The sequence below is a fragment of the Tachypleus tridentatus genome, chromosome 2 (genome assembly GCF_004210375.1).
Source record: "Tachypleus tridentatus isolate NWPU-2018 chromosome 2, ASM421037v1, whole genome shotgun sequence".
NCBI lineage: Eukaryota > Metazoa > Arthropoda > Merostomata > Xiphosura > Limulidae > Tachypleus > Tachypleus tridentatus.
The window spans coordinates 59,650,933-59,673,265 of record NC_134826.1 but is presented as its reverse complement, the minus strand read 5'-3'; the positions used below and the strand labels follow the sequence as shown (position 1 = coordinate 59,673,265).

The window sequence follows — 22,333 nt, the reverse complement described above, 5'->3', positions numbered from 1 at the left end:
ACCGGAATCTATTTGATTTACTTTTGTCTTTTTCTTGCTTGTTTATGCGTAGATTTTATTTCTCTCAAAAACAGATCCATTTGGTCTAACCGACTGTACTTTTTATCAGAACTTCACCCCTGAATCAGGTGATAGTATATTATTAGACAAAGTTCTATTCCTGTAACTTTGAACTTTTAACAAGGACAAACCCAATAACAAGAAATCACTTATGTTGTATAACTTTTGCAATGCCCTTCATTTACCATGAGTAGCCTACACGAGCGTGTAACATTCATATTACAGATTAATTCTGTATTATTCAGTAGAGATATTAATGTATGTTTTTAGGAAATATACATTTGTACTTCTCTATTCAATTACACTATCCTTCTTCCTTCATTGGTCGGCACTAGTTTTCTTTGAGGCATAATAGGCACGGCACGGCCAGGTGGGTTAAGGCGTTCGATTCGTAATCTGAGGGTCGCGGGTTCGAATCCCCGTCACACCAAACATGCTCGCTCTTTCAGCCCAGGGGGTATTATAATGTGACGATCAATCCCACTATTCGTTGGTAAAAGAGTAGCCCAAGAGTTGTGGGTGGGTGGGTGGTGATAAAAAGGTGTCTTCCCTCTAGTCTTATTACACTGCTAAATTAGGGGCCGCTAGCACAGATAACTCTTGAGTAGCTTTGCGTGAAATAAAAAAAAGTAAAAAAATCATAATATTTTCAGCATACAGATTAAACTGTTGTTATTGTTGTCGCAAATATATATTTTTTTGTTTATTTGAGCGAAACACTGAAGCATTTGAAAGTTTTAAACAATTATATAACAACGTGGCTGTTCTTATCATATTCAGATAAAAACAAGTCGAATATTTTTGACATGTTTTGTATTATGTGCGCAATGATTTCTTTCTTTCTTTTGGATTACGTGTTGTTCTGACTGCAAATCACCGACAGATGTCTCTCATTGTGAAACACGACTTTATAGTCCGAAAAGGATATATATTGTGTTGTGAACGCGCTGAAAACATAAACGCTCAAGCTTAGAACAGAGAGGTGTACTCTATGTATATGCTATACTTAGGTTTTGATCGCTAAGAAACCAATGCAAGATGTTACACGTTTCACCTTTAACAGGTACGTCACTTACACATTAATCACATTTCACAGTTGAGCGTTAACAATCGTGTGACCTGCACTTAATCACTTTTTAGAGTTGAGCGTTAACAGCCACGTGACCTACGCATTAATGGTGCTTCGAAGGTCTGTCCATTCGTTTGTCTTTAATTAGCCAACTTGTAACTAGAAGTTACGTTATTAATATGCAAGTCATGTGGCTTTTAACGCTCAACTCTGAAACACGAATAATGATGGTGCGTTTAGCTACGCATGAGAAGTTCGATAATCGATAAATTTGCATTACCTTCTCTTTACCATTTACACCTCATGAGAGTAATCTAAATAATGAACCAGATGTAATTAGTGTCATTTAATTGCATACATATAATTTCACAAACTTCATACTGGAATTGTGTTAACTAAGGAACATCTGAAACTTTACTGGTTTCTATATATACATAACAAATCTGATTAGTTTATTATGAGATGACAGTGAAAACGTTTTGGCTTAGCTATGCGGACATTTGATACACTACGAAATCATGAAATCATTACCTGTTGAGTTTAATCAGGATATCTCCTCTGTTGATATAGGCTTGTATATAATCAGCCCTCATACTAATGGCCTGTCTGTAGAGCTGCGGAAATAGAATTAGCACAATGTAAAAGGTATTTCTTCTTTACGATCTTCAAGATATGATTGCATTGCATGCGAGATGACTATTTTGTCTTGCGCCTCCAATACGGAGAGTGAGGGAAATACCCTATTAAATGTATACCAATTTAATCATATATGTAAACAAAATATTTGATAATCCTTAATTAATAATTCGAGAATACTCTATGGAGATTACAATAAATTTCCAACACTCATATTGACAAGTGAAATATTGTGATGTTAGGAGTTAGAGAAAGACAACTAACATCAAGGCTGCGTTACAGTTATATACAGGAGAAGACAAACAACAACCAAGGCTGTTTTGTAGTTATATACAGGAGAAGACAAATAACAACCAAGGCTGTTTTGTAGTTATATACAGAAGAAGACAACTAATACCAAGGCTGTGTTATAGTTATATACAGGAGAAGACAAATAATAACCAAGGCTGTGTTGTAGTTAAATACAGAAGAAGACAACTAAAAATCAAGGCTGTGTTGTAGCTAGATACAGGAGAAGACAACTAACATCAAGGCTGTGTTGTAGTTAGATACAGGAGAAGACAACTAACATCAAGGCTGTGTTGTAGTTAGATACAGGAGAAGACAACTAACACCAAGGCTGTGTTGTAGTTATGTATAAGAGAAGACAAATAACATTAAGGTTGTATTGTAGTTATATACAGAAGAAGACAATTAATACCAAGGCTGTGTTCTAGTTATATACAGGAGAAGACAAATAACAACCAAGGCTGTGTTGTAGTTATATACAGGAGAAGACAACTAACACCAAGGCTGTGATATAGTTATATACAGGAGAAGACAACTAACACCAAGGCTGTGTTATAGTTATATACAGGAGAAGACAAATAACAACCAAGGCTGTGTTGTAGCTAGATACAGGAGAAGACAACTAACACCAAGACTGTGTTGTAGTTATATACTGAAGAAGACAACTAACACCAAGGTTGTGTTGTAGTTAGATATAGGAGAAGACAACTAACAACAAGGCTGTGTTGTAGTTATGTATAAGAGAAGACAAATAACATTAAGGTTGTATTGAAGTTATATACAGGAGAAGACAACTAACATCAAGGTTATATTTGTAGTTATGTATAAGAAAAGACAACTAACATCAAGGCTGTGTTGTAGTTAAATATAGAAGACAACTAAGATCAAGGTTATGTTGTAGTTATTAATATATGCAGGGGAAGACAACTAGCATCAAGGCCGTCTTGCAGTTACATGTCTTACCGCATCTGCTTCTTCTAAGCGAGATTTATTCCTGGAGATCACATTAGCCAGGTTAAGGAAGACATTCAGGTGATTTGGTGCTATTCGTGCTTTGTAGGGCTCTCCAGCTCGAGGTCTGGGCAACAGGTCTTTCGCCTATATAGATTAAAACAAAAATTAATTAATTTTGTTATAGTTCACAATAAAAACAGGAGGACTTATTTCAAAAATTCGAAATATTTTAGTTAAGTAATAACTAAAACGAATAACAGTTGTTTCTCTTTATATAACCATATTTTCATGAATGTGAAACTAAATGTAGCTAGATAGCTATTTGACTTGTTACTGTTAGATAGAGAGCTAGAATGAACTTCTTGTTCGGAATCTAAATACCTAAAAAAAAAGTGCAAAGCAGAACATTAACTGATAGTTTGCATTAACTAAACGAACACGTTCAAACTTTTCTACTTCTGCTAAGCCTAATGAAATAGCCTTAAAAATTTACTAGAATTAAAACATACTAACCCTAACAGCGTGTTATTAAATATTCATCACCAATTAATTACATTGATTGGCCAGTTGCAAGTTTCCGATCCTACCGACATCTGTCGTGTATGTAAGTAAATGTATCTGTTGTTGACTCTAAACACAATATCATATTTTCATCAGTGCCTGGATTATAAAGTTTTTGTATTAAGACACTTTGCGTGCTTTTTACTACTTAAAATCAAATATTTCATACGCCATTTCAATTTGTTTTTATTTCCATATTGCGTTAAATAATCACAGATATATATACACACACACACATATTGCATACATCAACAAGTTGGGAAAAAAGAACATGACGAAGCATTGTTTTGTCAAATAGTTTCCTAGAGACGACGATCGTAGGGCAGTGTGTACTACTTACGTAATACCACTAGTACGGTCGTTTAAATATTTCAAATGTAGTCTATACGTATTACCCTCTGAAGGAGCAATGATATTATACATCCGTAAGTCATTTGCTCATTCATTCTATTTCAAACATCTCATATTGTGCGATCGATAGAAGCAATCTTTCTGGTCAACAAAACAACGAGAACACTACTCAAAAAATAGAACAGTACATTTGAAATGTTTAAATCCTAGTCATAATTGTTTTGTAAATTTCCATTTGAAACTGACATTATGTTTGTATCTAGGAAATTCCAATTTAAATTAAGGAAACCATTCTAGGTCATAGAGCGAAAACATATGCAGGCTTTACTAAAAAAATAACAACGCTGGAACATTTCAAAATATATTATACAAGAGTTCACATGTAAACTTTTGAGTGGATTATTTATGTTTATTTTTTATTAATTCTATTACAACGTTTCAACCACTCGTGTGACCATAGCACAGTCAGTTAATTGTTGTCTGTTTAGAAAATATATAGGGTAACAAGTGTTCTGATTTAAATTAGATCTTACTTCACGAATAACAAAATTTTAATCAAAATACGGGTTTGACCCTATATGTTTCTAAATTGGAAGAAAACGCTCGCCCAGCATTTCTTTAATGTTTCATTCAATAGACGACAGTAAGCTGAATATGTCCATACCAGTGGTCGAAGCTTTGTAATAAAGTTAAATAAAAATAAATAATCCACTCAAATTGCACCTCTGGACTTTTATTTAAAGTAAATAGCTGATTTGTTCTCCTAATAACAAAATATATCGCAACTATAAAAATAAATACAGTTTAATATTTTTAAAACAAATCGTCTGTACATCTACACATAGCAGAGTAATCCACAAATAAAATAGGTTTTACTGTCTCAAACATCAGTTAAGTAATAAGTTAATAAATAAAACTTCGTATCCGAATTTCGTCAGATATTATTGGAATGGCAGCCAAAACTATCGATACCTTATTAAATTGGTGAATCAACGCATTCTAATCATCATACATTTTTTATGACATTCCATACTTCTCGTAAGACCCATATATTGAATTAACTACATTCTCTGGTCCTTATGTTTTAGTTTTGATTATTTAAAAACTTACTTTGATCAGAAGTTGTGATATGCAGGCATACTATATGTTTCCTATCCCTTTATTTTATACAAGAAAAAGTTCAAATTTTCTTTACATATTGTGTGCACGTGCGTAACACAGAATGCCATTTAAAGGAGTCAATAGATTTCTCTCCCTCTAGGTACCCACAGAACAAGGTCATTCAGCTAAAATGCAAAATACCACATACGCTTTCCCATGGGAGAGTATTCTGTAACGTAAAACGCACTGTATGGAGGTCTTTCATGTGACATCACACAACCTTCTGTTTTATTCAACGTCACAATATTGGACACCAAACATTTCCTCCTGGCAAACAACAGCAATCCATACTGATACAAGATTCGAACAATTTTACTTCTGTGACCAGTTGTGTAAAAATGGCTTTTATACTTCCTTCGAATGAGGAAATGTTTGCTGTGCTGTTGGTTACCACAACAAACAAGAATATTTACCTGGGTTGCATTTCCATAAAATAAATTAGCTGAAGCATGCTATAATAACTGGACTCTTAGTGAATCTACTGAGCTTTTCAGTGTACAATTTATATCTAATTTGTATTCAAATACAGTTTTAACGTTTACGTATATATACTTACAGATAACAATGAATTATTAATTTTCGAGACAAACAAGTATTTCGGTACAAGGCATCAATTCTTTGTCAAGTATTCTCAAATTTTGAATTATTGAGTAGATTAGACTAAACAGGGAGTTTGGTCTTATGAATCCATAAGCGAATAGTAATCATAGCACATCTTGACTTCATGAAAGGGGATTTCCTAGGCTTCCCCCTTTTTTTAGTCTTCAGGACTACACTTCCAGTTGTCATCCAACACAGAGGGGATAAATATATCCCCTGATAAAAGATTTTGAGTTTACAATGACAATTCTAAACATGTGTCATTGTGAAACCCGCGTGACCTATCTTTCAGTTTTTATTGCGTTTACACACACACACACACACACATATATATATATACACACACACACACACACACACACAACAGTAGCGACGGGGAGGGGTAACAGTCTTTCAAATGTGTCCGTATGTTTAGTATAACCTGTTCAATATTTGATCTTGTGTCTTGTTTTGTATTCTCCAGTACGTGCATAACCAAACAGGCCTCTCCCACACTAAACACTAAAGAATGCGTTCTAAAGCATATAGATGGCTAAAAAAAGATATTACAATAGCACCAAACAAAAACTTGAAAAGTAAATTCTAAGCATCATTCGCGGATTAACATTTGCACATCAGGTTACATTTGCAAGTGAAGAAGCTAAAGTAGAAGTCGCAAGTTTTGAAATACCATATCAAATTCTGAAATTGTTGATTCGCTAAAATAAACAGGTTTATATATGTTATATTAAGACTTGCTATTATGATTTGCTATCAATTTTTAGCCCCACCTCTTCCATGAAAATTTAACAAATCATATCTTGGTTTGGCCGGGTGGTTAAGGCACTCGACTCGTATTCCGAGGGTCGCGGGTTCAAATCCCCGTCACACGAAACACGTTCGCCCTTTCAGCCGTGGGTATGTTATAATGTGGAGATTAATCCCACTATTCGTTGGTAAAAGAGTAGCCCATGGCCTTCGTGGCCCCCCAGTGGCTCAGCGGTATGTTTGCGGACTTACAACGCTAAAAACCGGGTTTCGATACCCGTGGTGGGTAAAGCACAGATAGCCCATTGTGTAGCTTTGTGCTTAATTCAAAAACAAAACAACAATCGCCTTCATGTAGCTTTGCGCGAAATCTAAACTAAACCATAGTAGAAACATCCATTAAAAACGTTTTGTTTTTGTTTGTAATTAAGCAAAAATCTACACAATGTGTTATTTGTGCTTTTCCCACAACGAGTATCAAAAGCCTGTTTCTAGCGTGGTAATTCGGCAAAAAACATTGTGCCACTAGGGGACGTTTAAATTTTTTATACAGGGTGTCCGAAAATAAATATACCAAAAATAAAGTTACATAACTTCATTAACTTTATTATTATTGAAGATAACCACAAAAATTGTATATAAATACAAGTAGGAAGCTTGTAAGTTTTTTTTTGTATTAATTTACGTTTTGTCCTTGTTTCTTTGACGAACCAACTGATACTGGAAATTAGTATACACGCATTCTACAAGAGTCTCTTATTCTACAACTCCAAGAAACTCCTGGCTTACTACAAAGAGCTATCCTCATACATGATGGAGCACCACCACACTTTCCTCAAGTTGTTAGTCTTTTTAAAACCAGACTTTTCCCGATTCAACCCTTTTAGATTTTTAACCTCCGGGTCTTTTTGAAAACAAAAGTCTGCTGTAAGAAACCAAAAGACACTGAAGAACTGAAAAATTAGATTCCTGATGCTATCTGATCGGTCCATATTGCTGTGTTGTAAAATGTGTTCAATGTATGAACACAGAATTAAGACTAATTTTTGTGAATGATGGAAAACATGTAAAGTCAATTGATTATTAAAACTAAAACTTAAAGACCTACTACTTGTACTTATATCCACTTTTTATTTTTACCTCACACAACATTAAAGTTTTTCAACTTTATTTTGGTATATTCACTTTCGGACAACTTGTATATTGCGAACAAAAGGTGTGAGCATTCTTTTGTGTAATTGCATAAAATATTCGTTGGTTTATTTGTTTGAAGTTAAGCATAAGGCTACATAATAAGTATCGAAACCTTGTTTTTAGCGTTTTAAGTTCACAGACATACAGCTTTGCCATGCCTACTACTTCACGTTTAGGTTTAGTTAACATCCTGTTCATCCAAAATCAGTATTCAAACCAAATCAAAGTATTAAACAATGCAAGTACGAACAGTATTAAAATAAATAGTATAAAGCGCTAAACAATATGCGTATGAGCAACATTAAAATGATGTTGTTGTTTTCAATTAAGCACAAGGCTGTACAATGGGTTATCTGTGCTCTGCCCACCACGGGTATCGAAACCCAGGTTTAGCGTTGTAAGTCCGCAGAGTATTAAAATGAGTACCACTGTTTTTAAATACGTAAAACAATATAAACAAAATATTCATGCTTTTATACTTACCTCTAACAATATAAACAAAATATACGTTTTTATACGTGTAACAATATACATAAAATATTCATGTTTTTTATAAATACCTCTAACAATATAAATAAAATATGCAGGTTTGTTGTATGTATAATAACATACATAAAATGTAAGCAATGTAAATACAATGTAAAGATCAAGTGGTTTTATGTAATTTTACTCTTGTACCAACATCAAAAAAATTCTGAAAAGAGACTTTTTGCACATCATAGTCAAGGTTAAATGTGAGGGTATCAATACTAAAAGAATATATCTGAATGATAATTTCCTTGTACTTTTGTCAAGGTTATATGGTTGAGTAGTAACAACATCAAAAGAATTCCAAGAACAGATTTCTTGTATCATTGTTATGGTTATGTGCCTGGTTGTTTTTAGTGTAATACCAACATCCAAAGAATTCCAAGAACAGATTTCTTGTGTTATTGTCATGGTAGTGAGGTTTATTACAAACGGATATCATAAGTTCTATAAATTAATGAATAAAGTTTCAGGCTTTTACTTCATAAATACATTGACATAACTTTGTGGTCAGTACAATACATCAATAATATACAAATGGTTTTTTATCATTTTCTCACGCCGTACTGAGACGTAGATGTATTGAAAGCTTACCTTCCAAAACGCTTGTTCCGCTTCGTCATATTGCTGCAAGTTATTGAAAGTTCTTCCAACATTGATGTGTGCTCCAATATCATCCGGTTGAGCTCTGTTGTGTAGAGGAAAAGTGTACTCAACTGATTAAAAAAAAAACACTTTTGTGTATAGAGTTTACGCGCAAATAGTATTCGTTCATATTAGATACACCATTAGTATAGGAGCACACTACATTAGGCTGTTATTAATGGAATAACTTTTTTCTTTTTTTTTAGAAACAATAAAGCTCGTCTTTAACAAACGAGTTGAATGTGTTGTTAGTTTTTCTGAAAGGAATAGTATATTTCATAGCAAGAAGGTAATGGCCAGTGATTAGACTTTTATTACTTAGGTTTATATTAAGTCCTCCTAACTCGGAATATAAAACAATACGACTTTTTTGTTGGTTAAGTGTATGTTCAGCTTAATTAATTTGGTATTAAACATTAAGTCTACATACTTTGCAATTAAAAGTTAGAATTTTTACAGACTGAATTGAAAGCTCGGGTCACCTTGTTAACCACGTCTTATTTGATTTACGTGTGTGAAGTTATACTGTGATATACTTAACTCACGAATTTTGTTTTATTTCCATTCATTAATGTACAAACTCAAACAGTATATTTCTAACTTTTATTTGTGTATGTGTGAGTATTTTATCTTCTAGAACTCTAGAACGAACTCTTATAACAATAGCTGAAAGACTACGTAATAACATTAGTAAATTCTAGTGTTTTCATTTAGTTTACGCTTAATGGTTATTCAGTAAGAACTTAATGTAGTTATAATCCCCGATACCATTAATTCACACAATCGACAAATTTATATAAAACAGTGCTTTTCTTTAATTATTACACTAAATAGAAAAAATTATCTACGTTGGTGTTTAGAAGCGAATTTACATACATTAAGCTTTATATGGTCACAGCTTTTCTTAGGAACGAAAAGCAGATTGAAGTTTTATTCATTGTTAAACTAAAGAACAATGAAGATGTTTTAAATAATTATTTAAAGTTCAGTTCCATATTAACTATAATCTACTTTGCTTAGAAAAATATTAACACACACTGAATTTTCAATGAAAACGTGTTTAATTGGTTCAATGAATTATCAACTATATTATTTTTACTGGAACTCTGAATATGGAATATATATATATAATAAAAGTTGTTGAATCTCGAAACCTTTAATGCCTGTATGCTGTAACAGCACCACAACCATTACCTTGAAGCTTTTATGAAATACTGAAGTGCTTCTTTGAAATTCTCTTGACTTTCTAGAGCATGTCCTACATTGTTGTAAAGTTTGGCATTTTGGCGGTTCACTCGTAGCCCAGCCATGAATATGGTGTACTCAGATTCCCTAGAATAAAACACACACGTAATAAAAAAAACATACGCTATTTTCTAATTTTCCTTACTGTATGTTTAGTTCATGGTAGAACTTGTGACACCAAAAGTGGGGAACTGTTCCCCCTGTAATTTCGTCTATGGTTTATTCTCATCTTGGAAGGAACAATGTCTACCACTAAGTTCAGCGTTTCGAATATTGTTAAAGTCATAGGCATAAAACAATCTAAGAATAAAACTAGAATTATATATCAATATTTATGTTTTCATTAGAAGTCAGATAACTAAGTTAAAAATCACCTTTAGAAACGTTTTTTCCACGCACAAAATTAAAATCCGTAAATATTTTCCTTCTTTGTTTGTACATAATTTTATAAACTTCCCACTGGGTTTTTTATCAACAGCAATAATAATAAGAACCTGTCAGATTTCTGTAAACAGAACTAAGAACCATAATCTGTTATACCTCTGCAATAACAGATTTTTCTTCAGTATTATAACGTCATCAGACTGGTTTCCAACAAATCAGTCACTCCAGTAAAATAAGTAACAAACTTACAATTAACCGATTTTCTTAGTTTTGTATGAAACTATGCTAAATATTAGCATTTGTTTAAAGTGAAAACAATTATATAATTTTAATCAAAAGAAATAATGTAGTAATTATAAATTTTTAAAATACTGTTTTTTTAACTATTTAATCTTCTTGAGAGCGGAAAATACAAAACTTTAAACTGAAATACGAAAAGGTAATTAGTAATTTTGTAAAGTCAACGCACCAATCAAGATTCCGAGTCATCGTTTTGAAAGAATGGGTCAACAATACAAACACCAACAGTCCCCACAAGAACGGCTTCCAATGGCTGAAAGAGAAAAACCATATTTACAAACTCCTGTTAGTGGCCTTTACCCTAAAAAATTTAAGTTATTTTTATAAAGGTAAATATGAGTAATGATGTAGAAACGAAATATCACGCGTACATCCTCCTAAAGTTCAAGACATTTATGAAATATAAGTTATAACACAGCCAGACTTTAATTTAAATTATTTTACGAACTTAACTGTTTTTTTTTTTTTTGTAATTGTAAGTAAATGTACACGTGGCCAGTGAACGCTCTTACTACTTTTAAGAAAAAGTGAGGCAATATTTCGTTCCAGTAAATTCGACCTTATTATGTTATATTCTTCCACTAGAAATTTATTAATTAACACCTTAACTTGCATTAATTATAATATGCTTTTAAAAACGCTACAAAACTTTAGGCTCATTGTACGTTTGGAAACACCAGAAAAAAGTTAAATAATGTATAGAAAAGTTCTAAAAAGTTCTATACAGTAAAAGAAGGTGTTATTATTGCTTAAAATTGAAAACTATGCTAAAGTGAAGTCTTAATTTTAGTTTGGGAAAAACTTTCAAACAACTTGCATGTTTGTTCCCTGCTTGACTTCCAACTAACTAAGGTTAACAAAATTCTCCATCTTAAAAGTAACTTTGTTGAAAATACCAGTTATTATCCAGGTAAGAGTTCATTATACGTATCACTCAACATGACACAAAGAACACAAAACAAACCACAAGTAAATCAAAATACGATCTATAACGTAAAAAGCTACAATATATGCTCGACGTTTCAAATATATCCCACCCCTCCTGAAACAGTGTGCTGATATAAATATATATGTAAAAACGGCTCATTTGGGTTGAGAAGATATTTTACGCAGAGGAGCGAACAACATTTCGACCTTCTTCGGTCATCGTAAGGTTTACAAAGAAAGAGGTAACTGACCGGAAGCTAACCACATGTTTGAAAGGGGTTGTGTAACTGAATGTCGGAATGTAGAGGGCGTGCTTAGATGTTTGAATATATAATTTTATATTATTTATTTTATTATTATTATTTATTATATCATTTTTAATATAGATATAAAGGCGTTCTTTTGTATTGGTTTATTTTGGGCTTAAGTTGCACAAGTAAGACTTCTTTAATTTTGCGTTTGTTTATATTTGTTTCTTTATTTAATATTTGAGTATTTTCTATGGTTATGTTGTGTTTATTTGATTTGCAGTGTTCGAAAACGTGTGAAGGTGACTTTTATGTTCTTTGAATCTGGTTTCCATTTTTCTACTTGTTTCTCCAATATAGAAGTCGTGGCAGTTATCACATTGTATTTTATAATTAATGTTGGTGTGGTGTTTGTCAATGTAGTTTTTACATAGTACAGATCTCAGTTTTGTGCCTGGTTTTTGAATAAATTTGGTATTAACTGGAATGTCTTATTTTGTAATAAACACCACACCAAAGTTGTTTATAAAATACAATGTGATAACTGCCACAACTTTTACATCGAAGAAACAACTTAAGCCCAAAATAAACCAATACAAAGGAACACCTTTATACCTATATTAAAAACAATATAATAAATAATAATAATAAAATAAATAATATAAAATTATATATTCAAACATCTAAGCACGCCCTCTACATTCCGACATTCAGTTACCCAACCCCTTTCAAACATGTGGTCAGCTAGTGTCCGTAGCGTACTTACGTCTTCTTCAGTAGATGATACCAACCACGTGCCAATGTCCGTAATGCACTTACTTTTTCTCAAGTAGAAGATACCAACCATATGTCACTGTCCAAAATGTGCTTAAGTTTACCCCAGCAGGAGATACCAACCATACGAAATTGTCCTTAATGTATTTAGTTTTTTCTAGTAGAAGATCCCAATCACATGTAAGTGTCCGTAATGTACTTACGTTTTTTGCAGTAGAAGATAGCAACCATATGTAAGTGTGCGTAATGTACTTACGTTTTTTCCAGTAGAAGAAACCAATCATATGTAAGTGTCCGTAATGTACTTACGTTTTTTCCAGTAGAAGAAACCAATCATACGTAAGTGTCCGTAACGTACTTACGTTTTTTCCAGTAGAAGAAACCAATCATACGTAAGTGTCCGTAATGTACTTACGTTTGTTTCCAGTAGAAGAAACCAATCATACGTAAGTGTCCGTAATGTACTTACGTTTTTTCCAGTAGAAGATAGCAACCATATGTAAGTGTCTGTAATGTACTTACGTTTTTTTCCAGTAGAAGATACCAACCATACGTAAGTGTGCGTAATGTACTTACGTTTTTTCCAGTAGAAGATACCAACCATACGTAAGTGTGCGTAATGTACTTACGTTTTTTCCAGTAGAAGAAACCAATCATATGTAAGTGTCCGTAACGTACTTACGTTTTTTTCCAGTAGAAGATACCAACCATATGTAAGTGTCCGTAGGTACTTGCGTTTTTTTCCAGTAGAAGAAACCAACCATACCTAAGTGTCCGTAACGTACTTACGTTTTTTTTTTTCAGTAGAAGATACCAACCATATTTAAGTGTCCGTGATGTACTCACGTTTTTTCCAGTAGAAGATACCAACCATATGCTACGAGCATACAGAATCCCATGCTTGGGGTGTACAGAACTCGTTCTGCAACAACAAATCCCACGGGGAAAAATAAGTTCGACGCCGGTAAAAAAGGGAAGACCACGAAGGAAAGACTCTGGAATTAGAAAAATAACACAGTTGGTTAGTATAAGTAACAAGGTTTAAAAACAAAACGGTTGCTGCTTACACTGGTCTTGGGGACTGGTTTAGAAATTGCACACAAAAAATAGGGATAACACATCTTGATAAAGTTTACGAGCTTCCACTGATATTATTTAGAGACAACAGATGGCGTCAAAGAAATTCTGTATTATTATCATACCTCTTGAAGCATTTATTTAGTAACTAACTTTGTTGACTTTCAGAAAATACAATATTCCATGTGATTATAACCGTTTCTTCTAATAACGACTGGCGAACCTTTTCCAAATTTATGAACTGACTCACGGTTTGTTTTGATTTAGTAAAATTAAGTTAAACAAATCATGGTTATTTTTTGATAGATAGTTTAAACAAAATATTCATATTGAATTGCTTGTGAAATGGGTAGCAACTGCCTATTAGAAAAAACTTGTAAAAATATGTTGGTGACTTCACAATTTACATATAGTGCTCAAGTGTAGAGGCACTGTGTTTGTTTGTTTGTTTTGGAATTTCGCACAAAGCTATTCGAGGGCTATCTGTGCTAGCCGTCCCTAATTTAGCAGTGTAAGACTAGAGGGAAGGCAGCTATTCATCATAACCCACCGCCAACTCTTGAGCTACTCTTTTACCAACGAATAGTGGGATTGACCGTCACATTATAACGCCCCCACGGCTGGGAGGGCGAGCATGTTTGGCGCGACGCGGATGCGAACGCGCGACCCTCAGATTACGAGTCGCACGCCTTAACGCGCTTGGCCATGCCGGGCAGTATGTTCAAATATACAGTCTACAAAAGAATAGGGCATAGGCTATTTGCGGCCAAATTTTGCAATGTTTCTGTCTACATAGGTAGAACATATCCATACAAATCAACTCGAGATACTTACACTACCTTGAACTTATTAGAACTTCCCCTTCACAAATGGTAATAAAAATGAATAACATAATATTAAGTTATCTAAAGGTGGTACAAGTTACTGTATTAATTTCAACGACGAGAAACGTGCTTCTTGAAACGCCCCCTTCCCGTCAAGAGTAATAACGCTCAAAAACGGGTTTCGATACCCGTGATGGGCACAGCATTGATAGCCATTTGCGTATTAAACAACAGACAAATTTCTTAATACTACTTAAAAAGAACATATATTCACATGCGTATATTCAAGAAAAATTACATTCAAATATATAATATATTTTTTATAATAATTAACATTTTTAACGATTCGATCTAAGTATTACTTAGTTCTTTTGGATATATAAATCCCAAACTCTATAAACACGAACAGGTTGGTGAGATTACAAGTATTGAGCGTGCTACGTATTATAATTTACCTCAGACGAGTCTCCGATTTATTACGTTACGTATCACGACTTAAAATAGAAATATTAATCTAGAAGTGAATTGAATATCGATATGTATCAAATTTATGATATTTGTCAACAAGGTTGACACACAAAGTTTACTTTCTTAACACAAATATGTTTTAACAACCAACCAACAATACAATTATAATAACGGTTATTACAAATAATAATTTATATATAAACGTTTTATAAACAACACTAAGTCTTCTGTCTACTCTCGAACTGAATATTTTATCGATGGATCACGATGAGCAAATTAATTTCATGTTGATACACAGGTACACATCACTTGGTACGAAGCTAGCTAGCTTATTCATACGCGAGTTTTTCCAACAAAAATATTTAATGTCCTCGTAAAAATACTAACATCCGACGTTAATTCACTGAAGTTAAAAGCAGTTCGTAATGTTCGAAATCTATAAACGTTTCTGGTCAAGTATCTGTAGTTATCCGACTAATAAACATTAATAACCGTTACAGCTTCCGATGTTTATAGTATAGTTACCGTAGCAAACCAACAACAATAATATACTGTCTTTTGGTACGTCGATTTTAAGGTGAGGTTCTCGAAAGTTCAGTTGGCACAATATTCGAAGATACTCTAGTGTTTATATAAAATATATAATGTTGATTCTTACACTCGAGAATCTACAAATTTAGAAAACAGACGGGACTTCCGCAATATACATTTAACAATACAAATTACATAAATTTTTAAATATATATTTAACTAAAATAAATACAAAATAGTAAATCCATTAGAATCGTATATTTTAACAATAACTTAAAGCATTCGTTTTCTAAAGAAACTGCACAGTTAAAAAAAAGATTATTAAAACTTGCAATAATTAATTTTAAGTCAGTTAATTATACACATGAGTAAAGTACATTTAAACATGGCTGCTAGAAAAAAAACAAACACACATGCATATAGTTTATATATTACGTCTAAGAAAGATTATAATCCACCATTACTTCCCCCTAAGTAATCATATAAATACATAATTAAATTATTAAGCAACAACTGCCTGATTTGTAAGCATAAAGCCAGGGACGTAGATCCTGGGTGATGGGGGATAGACCCCTTCATTTCAGGTGGGGGCATGGTGCATACAATCATCCCCCCCTACAGTTTGGTCTGTTTAATTGTTTTATTGCGTCACAGGCCTACAAATTGTGTGTTTGTTCTTGTGATTCTCGTGTTCTTACCAATTAAATTACATAATTAGACCTAGATGTAGGCTTTTACAGTAGCTGAAATGTACAGGGTGGCCCGTAAGTCCCTACCCATCCATATGTTATCATAAACAACCTTATAATACTAATGATGAGTTGAAGGCAGTTGTTACCGCGGCATTTGGAACAATAACCCCTGCTATGTTGAGGAAAATGTCTCACAGAACATAACGTTGCATAATATTATGCAGCGAGAATGAGGGACAGCACACAGATACACTGGATACATAAGATATATGGATGGCTAGGGACTTACGGGCCACCCTGTACATCTTTAATATAGGCGTGCTTCTAAGCTTTTCGATCTAAGCGATAGTTCGTAAGTATCAGTCAGTAGGCCTAAGTATACATGCAAGGCTTGCAAGCACTATCACAGTATCGACCTACGTCTTGTACGAAGAGTAAGATTAAGTAAAATTTTCATCACAACAGATTGAACAGAGCATGAAATTCGAAAATATTACTCCCAAGCGTAAACTCCTGTGATCTAGATCTGGCAGGCCATTTATAGCTTGTAGCTGCATCAATCTTATGTGAATATTCTGCGGTTTTCCTACGCCATTTGTTCTTATGCATGTCTAGCCGGTTTTATTGTCGAACGCCTTACTCTCCTTAGCTGCCGAAGTCGCTGACTACAGTGTACGTTTAGTGTACAGTTAACGACAGATTCGGGTCGCTCGGATCCATACGCGCCCTACGTCACCCCCTCCACTCCCTTTAGTCTGAGCCTTGATTTTACAATAGGGCTCATTAGACCTGTGTTTGTGGCTCTCATTAATCCATGAAATTTCAGATTATCACCGCCCTCTAATAAAGTGCTGGTGCTTTATGGTAAAAGAACAATATATTCTCTTATCATAGATAGTAAAAATATTCTATTTTCTTGTAAAATTAGAACACAAAAGGGGCGATTTCAACAACCTGAAGCCTCTACTCTAATTGTATTGCTAGTTTTTGTTTAGATGTTTTTATTTAATAGACGTGCTTACAAACATTATATCACAACGTGTTTGCCTTTTGATGAGCTTTAACAGGAATATAATATATTTGTGATTGTTTAAGTATTTTTCGAGAAATTTGCTATTACTTGTGTTGTAACTAGCACACATTAGTGTCCCAGCGATGTCCAGGCGGTCAGTCGGCTGGGTAGTCATTGTGAGGTTCGCGCGTTCGACTTAAATACATTGTACAGTTCAGTCCTACTTCCATTCTGTTCTATCTTCGTTAGTTGTACGTTAGAGTTTTTCACTAAAGACTGTATTTCAGCCTGTTAAGTCATCTGGGAAACAGATTCCAATTATGACAAGCAAGCGTCTGAAACTTACCGATATTAGACAGTTCTGCCAGCCAGTTACTAGTACTACAAGTGACAGTGCAGATGCAGATAATCCAACAACCTCAATAGAAACTTGCCATACAGAGGAAATACCATGTTCATCAGAGGACGAGTCTGAAAATGCTTGTGCAACTATTGCACATCATGAATCACCAGATAGTTGTGGAACAAGTTTGTGCAGTAAAGAAAAATCTGACAATCCACAGATACAGTGTGGAAAGCCACATCATCCAGACGCACAAGTAATACCACGACAAAAAGCAAAATCTCAAAATATCAACTTCCAGGGCAAGTGGTTTGATGAGTTCTCATGGCTGCATTTCGACAATCAGACTCAAAAAGTGATATGCTTTCATTGTGCCAAGGCAGAAAATAGAGGCCTTTTTACAGGGAAATTGGAGAAGCCAGTGAAGTATACCTTCATATCCACCGATGAAAAAGGCAAAACGGAAATTCAACGAACACCAATCCTTCTGTCAACACAGATTCGCTATATCTCCAGAAAGTTCACTTGATGTAACTCCAGTGACTGTCCAGCTACATTTCTTATTGCGTCAAGGTTTAGCACTACGTGGACATACTGATACGGAAGGGAATTTCCTGCAACTAATAAAGCTCCTGGAAGAGGAAGATCCTGAGTTGACGGCCAAAGAAAACCACATTCACATTACCCCAGGCTCAGAATGAAATAATGGAGATGTTCAGCCATCAAATACTGAGTAACATAGCACACGAATTGCAGCAAAGTAAAATATTTGCATTAATGGTTGATGGCACTCAAGATGTTACAGGTGTCGAACAGGAAGCAATATGTGTATGATACATAGATGAGAACCTTGACGTCCATGAGACATTTCTTGGTTTGTGCAGTGTTTCCAATACAACTGGTGAAAGAATATCCTCGACTATACTTGATGTACTTACTAGACTCAGTTTACCACTGTCAGTATTAAGATAACAAACTTATGATGGAGCCGCTAACATGAGTGGCACGTACAGTGGATGTCAGGCAAAAATAAAAGAGAAGCAACCGTCAGCTTTGTTTTTTCACTGCAGAGCACACAAGGCTAATTTAATAATGCAACATGTAGTTGAAGCTTGTGAATGTGTTCGAGATTCTATCCAGTGGGTACATGAACTTGGTGTCTTGCTTCAGAGGTCAGACAAATACAAGACAATCTTTGAAAATACTGTATCGTCAGACAGCCACAATGGTCCAGTTAAATACATCCGCCCACTGTGTCCAACACGCTGGTTGTGCCGCTTATCTGCAATTACATGTCCTAATGATCACTACAGTGACATTGTTGATTCTCTGTCTGAATTAGCAAATGAAAAATCAGATGTAGCAGTGAAAGCACGAGGTCTGCTGGACAGATTTGACAAAGGAAAGACAGTTTTAGGATTGTTTATGGCTCAGCATCCATTAGCTGCATTAGAGGAACTAAACCGTGCATTCCAAGCAAAAACAGCGATAGTATCTGGCATGATTGAAGCATCTACAATGACAGTTGAGCAATTGCGGGAATTGCGAACAGAGGAAAATTACAACAAGATATTTGATGAAGCTGAGAGAAAGGTAACTTCCCTAGATCTGGTGCCTATTAAACTATCACGTATTCGCAGAGCCCCCAGAAGGATCACAGGTGATGGCTCAGCACACCATTCTGCAACAGCTACAGAAGCCAATATTTTGAATTTGTGGACACAGTCATAGAACATCTGACCACTAGATTCAATGTAGCCAACAATGACTTGAGGCAATATTTGGCACTTGAGAACATGATCACATCTGGTAAAATTGACAACTCGGTTATAAATTTCTATCCAGAAATCTCTGCACAACGGCTCGAGTTTCAGTTGCCCATGATCAACAAAAGCAGTATCTCTGAAAAATGCGAAGGATGCTTACTGTAAAATGCACGAAACAAGCCAGCAGATATTTAGTGAAGTGTTTCTTCTCATGAAAATTTTGCTTGTATGTCCAGTATCCATCTACGAATATGAACGCAGCTTTTCTGCATTAAGACGGTTGAAGACGTCGTTAAGGTCAACTATGTCTCAGTGCCGCCTCAACCATGTGGCAGTTTGTCACACTCACAAAGATGAGTTCGACAAGATAAATACAGAAGAGCTTATGAAAGAATTCATAAACAGGTCATCACAAAGGAGGTCTACGTTTGGGGACATGTAGACTAGAGGATTAAATGAATCTTACTTCAATGAAAAGTATGAATAATTATGTTCTACATTGTATTGATGTGTAATTTTCAAGAGTTCGCAAAGACATTTTAATTATTTTTATCAAATAACATGAACTGTTTTTCAGTAGATATAAACTTATCAATGGTAGTTACTAATTTTATTAATATTTGAAAACGTAATTCATGCAATGAAAGTTATTAGTAACCTTGTCAAGTATGATGGTCATCTTTTATACTGTGCAGTGTGCAGGAATAAATTCATGTGGCAGTTAATTTGTGACACATTTGTCTTTATTCTATAACATTTTGAAAACTGTTCACAACACCTCACTAATACAAATCTACATGGAAACCTTGAACTATCGTGGCAACAAGATTACTCTGTGACTGCGTGTTTACAGCTTTCAGGTTCACGTAATCAGAGATTACCAATTTGAAAATTGAACAGTCCACATAAGTGGTTGCAAAAATCATCCCCTCCATTGGGTGTAAAAAATCTACGCCCCTGCATAAAGGAAATAAACGTATAAATAAAAGTTGTCCGAACAAGTTTCTACCTTTAGATGGGTCTTATTTTCACTTTCAAACGACTGTTTTATTACTAAGCTTTATTAAAGACCAATAGCTTTTTGGGTGTGTTATAGAAAATACCTTAGGTCGGTAAATAATTATTAAAAATATAACGTTGTCAATCTTTTGAGATTTAATTTTTTATTATTATTGTGATACACTTCAAACACTGAAAGCTATTTAACGCTCGATTTATCACGAACTTAGGAAGTTAGATACATAATACTGTACGAATTCAATGTCATAAACTTGGTTTTTGTGAAAAAACTATGTGCGCCATCTTGGATTCCACATTTGTAATTGCCGAACAGTTCAGTGAAGAATTTAGGAGTCATGAAATAGTTAAGTGTCAGATTTTAACGTCATTTAGACAGAAATAATAAATTTCAGGTTATTTTGGTTAACCAAAATAAAGATATTTGCCATATTCAAAACCTCTGTCTAATAATATTAGGTTAAATATGTTTAATAACATTATAGTGTCAGTGAAAGATTATATTGGTTCAACTGTTCGACTAAGCCTACATGTACGTCTTCAATTCTGATTAACACTCGAATATTAAAGAAAAGCGTAGACTTTGGAATTGCGTTCGTTATTATGTGCTTGTAATATTATCACAGCGTTTCTGTTACATTTAGTGGTTGCATTAAACATTATTCCAACTTGGTGGTGGGGATCAAGCGCTACCCCTATATTCTAAAAAAGTCTAATAGGTCCACAGTCTTTTGCTTTCATTAAAATAAAAGTTGATTTTTTATGCAGTTCATTTAAGTTATATGTACATATAAAACAATATCCACATGTTAATTTGGTCCTCCCTTATTCTCCACACACTATAATTCTTAAGCTATTTTAATTAATGCAGACTTTGATACTTGCAGTTAATATGACGGAAACAAAGAAAAATAAACAAAACAAAAGGTGAAACGTGTCTTTGCAGTAACAGTTCTAAGTCTTGAAAGTTGCTGGAAACAAAAGCGAAAGATCTACTCACACAAAATAAACGAACTTTTAAAATAAAAACCGTGTGATAAGACACTGAATAATAAACAATATGAAATGGAAAGAAAAGAAGCAATTTTTATTTTTTGATATTCTTTGTGTGGATAGTCCGAGTCCAAACGTTTCTTATGACGTCTTTTTTAACATATGAAAGCCATTGACAAAATAAATCACTGCAAGTTTCTATTTTTTATTGTATTTTCTGCAAGAGCTTAACTGTAATGAAATAACAAGTGGACATGCAGATTTAAATATTCAAAGCAACGTATTAAACACACATTCGTTCTTCTCCGTATTAAAGCCTGAAGATGCGTCTTCAACGTGATGAATAATCACTGTTATAAGTTTCAAAACATAAATTAATTTGTCCTACTTTAAAAACTACATATATGATAGAACTATATTACGCTGATAAGAAATATATAAGCCGGGGATAGTTGTTTTTTTCTGTTAATAAATTAGATATCGACCAACGCTAGTCATTTCTTATGTTGATTAGCAATGTATAGATCAGGCTAATTTTTCTGCTAACAAACTACACATATTGACCAACGCTAATCGCTTCTTATGCTAAAAAACTTTATATATACTTTTTTTTTTTTTGCCTACAAACTACATACAGATAAGAGATAGTCATTTCTTATGCTAACAAACTACACACCGATCAACGCTAATCGTTTTTGATGCTAACAAGCTATATAATTAGATATAGTTGTTTTTTTCTGATAACAAACTACATGTAGACAAGTTAGTTGGTTTGGTGTTTTATGGCACAAAGCAACTAGGCTATCTGCACCAAAGATCCGGTAAAAAGTTAAAATTAAAGTAAAATTAGTAAAATTCATAAAAGGGAATTAAGGTAAAACAAAACAAAGTTTAAAAAACATAAATAGCATAAAACCAATATTTACATCTAGTTTACA

The 22,333-nt window shown here is 33.9% G+C and overlaps 1 protein-coding gene across 3 annotated transcripts in view; it reads right to left on the bottom strand.

Moving 5' to 3' along the window:
- Positions 1-22,333, bottom strand: part of LOC143243923 (protein O-mannosyl-transferase Tmtc3-like) — a 217,728-nt gene that overhangs the window by 21,392 nt on the left and 174,003 nt on the right. For all 3 annotated transcript variants that reach the window (XM_076487720.1, XM_076487721.1, XM_076487719.1), the window contains exons 9-14: positions 13,519-13,667; positions 10,893-10,976; positions 9,989-10,126; positions 8,744-8,837; positions 3,017-3,151; positions 1,661-1,743 (exon numbers count right to left, since the gene is read on the bottom strand). In XM_076487720.1, the coding sequence (XP_076343835.1) occupies positions 1,661-1,743; positions 3,017-3,151; positions 8,744-8,837; positions 9,989-10,126; positions 10,893-10,976; positions 13,519-13,667 (683 nt within the window). The remainder of the gene's footprint in view (positions 1-1,660; positions 1,744-3,016; positions 3,152-8,743; positions 8,838-9,988; positions 10,127-10,892; positions 10,977-13,518; positions 13,668-22,333) is intronic.